The sequence below is a fragment of the Azolla caroliniana genome, unplaced genomic scaffold (genome assembly GCF_043228905.1).
Source record: "Azolla caroliniana isolate FFs.n. ecotype wild unplaced genomic scaffold, voAzoCaro1.0.p SCAF_13, whole genome shotgun sequence".
Taxonomy (NCBI): domain Eukaryota; kingdom Viridiplantae; phylum Streptophyta; class Polypodiopsida; order Salviniales; family Salviniaceae; genus Azolla; species Azolla caroliniana.
In genome coordinates this window covers 11449755-11456191 of record NW_028230448.1, presented here as the reverse complement: position 1 = coordinate 11456191, position 6437 = coordinate 11449755, and the positions used below count along the sequence as shown (strand labels likewise).

The 6437-nt window shown below is 40.2% G+C and overlaps 1 protein-coding gene across 1 annotated transcript; it reads right to left on the bottom strand.

Annotated features, from left to right (window-relative positions):
* Positions 1-591: 591 nt before the first annotated feature.
* LOC147856107 (subtilisin-like protease SBT2.6) lies at positions 592-5934 on the bottom strand. The gene is made up of 10 exons (XM_087329201.1): positions 5232-5934; positions 4994-5141; positions 4520-4908; positions 4281-4376; positions 3709-3781; positions 3338-3623; positions 2680-3011; positions 2323-2560; positions 1744-2025; positions 592-1238 (listed from the first exon to the last, which is right to left on the bottom strand). Exons 1-10 carry the CDS (start codon positions 5423-5425, stop codon positions 826-828), a joined length of 2451 nt encoding a protein of 816 aa, XP_087185327.1. The 5' UTR covers positions 5426-5934; the 3' UTR covers positions 592-825.
* Between the last annotated feature and the right edge of the window lie 503 nt (positions 5935-6437).

Genomic DNA, 6437 nt, shown 5'->3' with positions numbered 1-6437 from the left:
CCAAATCTTTGATTCTTTGACACAATGGATGTTCATGTTTCAATGCATCTATTTTAAATTAGGATGTTCTTGTTATCATGCCAAGGTGTTCCACATAACATATTACCATATATTAGTCAAGCATAATAGACTTTCATTTCTGTACTACAATAGACTACATCTCGTTAATGCATACAATATCCAAATTATAAAAGATGCCAAGGTGTTCCGCATAACATATTAACATATATTGGTCAAGCATAATAGACTTTCATTTTTGTACTACGATACACTAACTCTTCTAAATATCCAAATTATAAAAGATGCCATAGATTCCACACAACATGGTGTGTGGAATCTTATGTTAGAATCAGCCTCACTTGATTACATTTTCATATTGAAGCTTCCGACATAAATGTAACTAACATATGATCAAGTATTGGAATCTCCTATAGAACAGTGTAAATGATATGAAAAAGAGAGGCGTTCATAAAGAGTATCTAGGTAGGTCTTCATATCTATGTTCAAAATATGCAATACACAAAATCGGTCATTTACAAATCGGTTTGCATATATGTCAGACAAATATCTAAAGACAATCAAAACCAAAGCTCGCTTTTCAACAGCTTCTCTTTAATTAAGTAAGGTTACAAAGTTTTGCAAAGATGGAACTTTACATTGATGGGATTTTTTGGAATACCAACAATAGGTAAGGTATATAACGGTTTGAACTCAATGTTCTTATTGGCTTGGAGGAATTAGTATACAAACAAATCATTTGCAAGCATATACAATTAATTGTCTACAATTAGGAATTGAAAAGAATTATATATATATATACCTTAACTAGCCATTACCAATTCTAACAGCCACAGGCATTCTAACAAGGTGTGTCTTATCTCCCTGTAGAAGGATTCTACCAAAATTGTATTCTCCAGAGGGTGAAGAATTCACTCTCAAGACTATAGTCAAGGTCACAGACCCTCCCATTGGTATCGTGAAAGCATTTGGTGTGATCTCCATGGATATGCCGCTTGGAGGCACAAACGAGACGACGTAGGTCTCTGTTTTATCAGATACATTGGTGACGGTCCTCGTGATGGTCCTCGTGCTGAGCATATTGGCTATGGTGATGGAAGGTATATTGAGATCGTCGGGTCTCCTGGGCATTGTATCACAGGTTGACCCAGTTGTATTCAAAACTAGGGTTTGGTCCACTTCTAACATTGCACATAGGAAGTTGATATAGTCTCCATACCCTGGAATGTAACAGTTCAATCAGTCCTTGGGATTTAGATTTATAGCAAAATTTTGCTACATGAGCAACAAGCATTAATCATACATTAGAAATGAACACGGTTACAATTTGAGAATAGACCCATTAGCTCGAGGAGAACTAGGACACAATTATCATAACAAAGCCACAACTTTAGGCGAAAACATATTAATATTTGTTCATGGGTATGACTAGTAGTGGTCGTGACATAAACCTAGGGTATGGATGGATGGAGCCAAGCTATGATATGAACATAGACTTGAGGTATTTAACTGATGTATATATATATATAGGGCTCTTGATCTGTATATATATATATAGCCATCTAGACTGTTGCCGATCAAATGGTCGTCTACGAGGTAATGGCCTAATCGACTCCATTACCATGAGTATGCAAGCAAAGTCGGAAGAACGGAAAACATTAATTCGTGGCATTCTAAAAATTCAAATAGGATTGACATAGAGAATCATCATCCTTCTTTCCATACCTGCTTCAAAGACCAATCCTGGATCAAGTGCAGCATTCGCATTGAGTGCACCGTTTCCAAAATCGAAAGGAGTGGCAGTGTCGATAATAACGGATCCAGTACCCGAGTAGCGTTGGGCGAGGAGGGGTGATCCATTGTCATCCTCGACAAACGCGGTCGTCATCATGGCCGATGCCACAGCCGCGGGACTCCAGTGTGGGTGTGCCTGTAGTATCAGGGCAGCCACACCTGCAACATGTGGTGCAGCCATACTTGTTCCAGATATTAAAGCAAATTGTTGGCCTGAAAAAAGCAAACAAGTGAAGGGTCTCTGTTAGGTTCATTCATGCTCTCCTAATTTGTCTAATATAAAGCTCATAAAAGACAAGGAACGACATTCGTCCTCAAATCCTGGTAGAGGGCCATGGTTGTTTCCTACACAAGTTTTCACACATGTTTATGGCTCTTGGCATTTTGATACAAAGCTGCCCAATCACTTGCATTAGTCTCAAAGCTCCTAAGGTTTAGTTAGATGGGTCTGGTAAGGTTTAGTGAAGGAGCTTCAAGGCACACATGTTCTTTGAGTTCGAGACCTTCTACCTTGGTAATCAGGCTCATCGGTACCAATAGGGGTCCATGCACCCCATATGAGAGACCCAGGAGCTAGTATATTTGGTTTCAGCACATCCGCATCTTGGAGCATGTAGTCTTTCACACCTGGCCCTCTAGAGGAGAAGAGAGCCACCTGTGGGGCTGTTCCTTTCAAGGTTGGAGTCATCCCATTCCCTAGCTTTGCTTGTGCACTAGACTTGGTTGTGTTGTAGTAGTTCAAAAGTTCCTGGCAAAGTTTCATCAATATCATCAATATCTACAACCTTCCGGTCATCACACACACATATATACATATATCGGTGTAGGTGTAACGAACTTGGGCTTTCTACTAAGGTTTTGACATACCATAGAATTTTGGACATCTGTTATGACTATCCCTGGTATTGCAAAAGGTGTTGGATTGAACTTATTTCCGGGAAGATCAGTTTTCGCAAACAAGATGAACCCAACGGCGCTCAAATTTCGAGCAGTATCGACAACTCGTTTCACAGTCGCAGCTCCGTATACAAAGCTGAACGAATAGGTGCACATGAGGATTTTCCCTTGGACAAGGGTTCTATTGTAGACTCCAGGCTGCTGGCAGTTTGTAGGATTTGATGAAAACCTAGAGTTGCCCATCATCACAAATGCATCCTCAGCCAGAACTAGGTTGTACAGTTGCTCCCCGGGTGTCGCAGCTGCCAATGTTTGCACAGCATTATTACTAGCATATTCCTTACAAAAATTAAATGCACTATATCATCTTATCTCAATGTTGTCTTATATGATACTGTAATCACTAGCCCTCTAAGGGAAAATGTGTTCACAATCATATTAACGGAGTTGTTATTCGGACCCTAGACGTCTAGATTCTATCAGATAATATTGCAGTCTATGTGACCTAATGGGCCTATCTCTTTCTTAATCAATTCCATCAACATATGACTTGATTACTTGTAGGTTCATAACACGTGACCAAGGTTGTGGTAATGGAATTTGATGATGTCAAAGTCAATAAACTTACGTGCAATCCCAATCCCGGTCAGTTTTGCACCATTACCCAAATCGACCTGGTTGGAATAATTCCTGTCATCAAGTCCTGCCGCAACAGACATAATCCATGGGCTGAATGAGGCCATTGTCCTAGAGTAAGGTCCCCCATTCCCTGCAGCTTGAACTACAAATACCCCTGATTTCACAGCTGAGAGAAGTGCCACGTCGAAAGCATTCAAAAATGTCAGACGGACCGTGGACGGAGGGCTGCTTGGACCTACTGACAAGCTCAACACATTGACACCATCCTTCGCTGCCTATTAAGCATAGATAGAATTAGACCAATAGTATTCATTGTTTGAACAAACAAAAGTTGACATGTATTTATTCATGCCATCTTACTTGATCGATTGCGGCTACGACATCAGAAACAAATCCTCCGAATTGTCGGTATAGAGCTTTATACACAGATATTCTGATAGATTTCCAATGCAAAGCCAGTCAGCATACCATCTATGAGTCTTACAAGAACATGTTGATTTCCAAGAATGATAGTGTTATGTGTGGACACAAATAACCTGAATTAGGAGTCAATAATAAAGCCAGATATCGACCCATTTGCATGTGGATAGGTTTTTTTAGCATTATTTCCCTGTGATTGTATTTGTTCATAATCCGGATAGCTGTGATATGTACTAAACAGAGTCTATATTCCCTTAACAGAGTCTATAAGCCCCAGGCCTTGTGTCCAGAACATTGTTATCCATTGGACAAATCCATCCATATGCAAATGAGCCAATGCACAACTGGATAACCGACCAATCCTATATTTGCACGTCCATACCATAGCTATCCATTGAACAAAGTCTTCTGCATGCAAGTTCACCTATCTCTAACCTAATTATGTACTCCTGATTAAGGTTATATAGTGTGCAGCAAAAAACCAAATATGAGCATCTGTGATCATATGTCACCTTGCACGAGGTGCCATTCCACTAGCATCACCAAAATAAAATCCGTTGAAGTTTACTTGAACTCCGTGACTTCCAGCTGCTATTGAGGCTGTGTGGCTGACATAGACAGCAGGGTAACACATGATGAGACATTTTCCATGTGAAAAAAAGAAGCTCATGATTCTTTTTTGTTTGTCTTTCTGTATGTGTGTGTATGTGTGCGTATGCATAAAATGTATTTGTAGATCATCATTACATACGTTCCATGCCCATCTCCATCGAGTGGAGAAGCAAAGTCATTCGACGAATTGAAAGCCCCAGCAGCTTGAGCAGCTTTTGCAAAATGTTGGGCAGCAATGATCTTTCCATTGCAGAAGAGCCCTGCACTTTCTTCACATTTGCCACGAAATCCATTGATAGGAGGGTAAGCAATGGAGCGAGCGGCCGTAGAGAAACTCGGATGAGAAGGATCAATGCCAGTGTCTATGATACCAATGACAATGTTTTCCCCTGCTCCTGTTGGACCCCCTTCCACTGGCCACACACGGTTGGGTAGCCCCAGGAAATCAGGTGTATGTGTTGTGAATGTCTCCACTTGCCAGTCACTCTCCACTCTGAGTATACGTGGTGACTTCCTCAACATCTCAGCCTTTTGAAACCATGATACGTTATGATGAGATTTGAAAGTCTCAGAATCATGGGGAAGAAGGGGGATGTTATGTAATATAGTATACCTTCTCAGGGGATAGTTGCACTGCAAACCCGTTAAGGACATGGCTATAGCTGTAGAGCTTTGTGTAAGGAGTACCCATCTCAAAGAAGCTACTCAGGAACTCATCGTGCTGAGCTTGTAGCTCTGCAAAGTATGCTTCAGCTTCTAAGCTGCAATCGTTAACCAACACATGTACATGACATAGACTGGAAACCCTAAATTAGAGTGTATCATGTATAAATAGAGACAGAGGCCCATACCTTTGAGTGATAGGTCTGGCATTATTATTTGATTTCATCATGTCTTGAAATCTATGGACTCCAGGAGTGCCCTCCATGGTAACAATGAAGACCTCATCTCTAGTAGCAGCAAAGCAAAATGGGGCTATGGAAAATGCAAAGGAGCAGAAATAGAACACCTTGGCAAATCTGATCAAACAGGATTGCTGCATCATATTTGATGTTGCATATCAAGTTCTCATAGATTTTCAGCACTACTTCATTCTCTGACCTCAATCTGTGCACCAACTAAATGAGAGGTTCAACACTAAAAGCAACGGTTGGATTATTTGTCTATTAGGTTTTAATGATCAAACAACCCTAAAAGCAATGGTGGGCTTATCTATTAGAATTATAGATTAAAACCCCCGTAGAAGGAATTATTGGCTTATATTAGGAGTAATGATCAAACCCTAGAAGCAATGATGGGCTTAAATATTAGGATCAATGAAACCAAACATGTAGAAGTAGATTTTGATGGGGAGAGACAAGGGAGAAGCAATTAGCCACGTTTAAAGAAAAGCTACTAACATTTACATTTGATGAGGAACAGGGGAAGTGACATTAGCTACATACAAGAAAAGCTACTGTAACGATTAAGTTGCGAAACAGGGGAAGAGACATTAGCCACACATACAAGAAAAGGAGCAAGTTGCAACCATTACTCGCTATACATATATCTATATATCTATATCTATCTAGTATACAGAGGAAGGGGGGAAAAGGGGGGCTCCCAGAAGACAAGAGCAATTCAATCATTAGGGTTTGATCAAGCTGGATAAGCAATTAGGACACATTAAATTTCCACACTGCTTTATACATATAGGTCTAAAAAGCTGGAATTACACAATGATGATACATGCAGGCATCCTGTCTGTAATGCATATACATAGCATAGCCCATTAGAGAGAGACTATAGCATACACACACAGAAGACATACAGCTGTGGCTGTCATGGCATCCATGTCTTCTTCTTAATTCATTACTTTCTGGCATTGAAAGCAGCTTTTACCTGTAGCTCTTTTTACATGGAGGGAAAGGAAAAAGGTTGTGAAAGGAAGGTAATCCTACTTACTACCTTTCTCATGAGTCATGTTGAACAGCTCAAAAACTCAGTGCACAAGCAAACTAAATTTCCATTGTACTACCACTAGCTAAGGTAGTTCAAAAAAAAAAAAAAAACAGGGG

Coding starts and splice junctions, on each gene's coding strand:
- LOC147856107 (XM_087329201.1), bottom strand. CDS start 5,425: ATGATGCAGCAATCCTGTTTGATCAGATTTGCCAAGGTGTTCTATTTC. Junction 4,377..4,519: donor GATGGAGATGGGCATGGAAC/GTATGTAATGAT, acceptor TGTCTATGTCAG/CCACACAGCCTCAATAGCAG. Junction 2,026..2,322: donor CGATGAGCCTGATTACCAAG/GTAGAAGGTCTC, acceptor TGCTTTTTTCAG/GCCAACAATTTGCTTTAATA.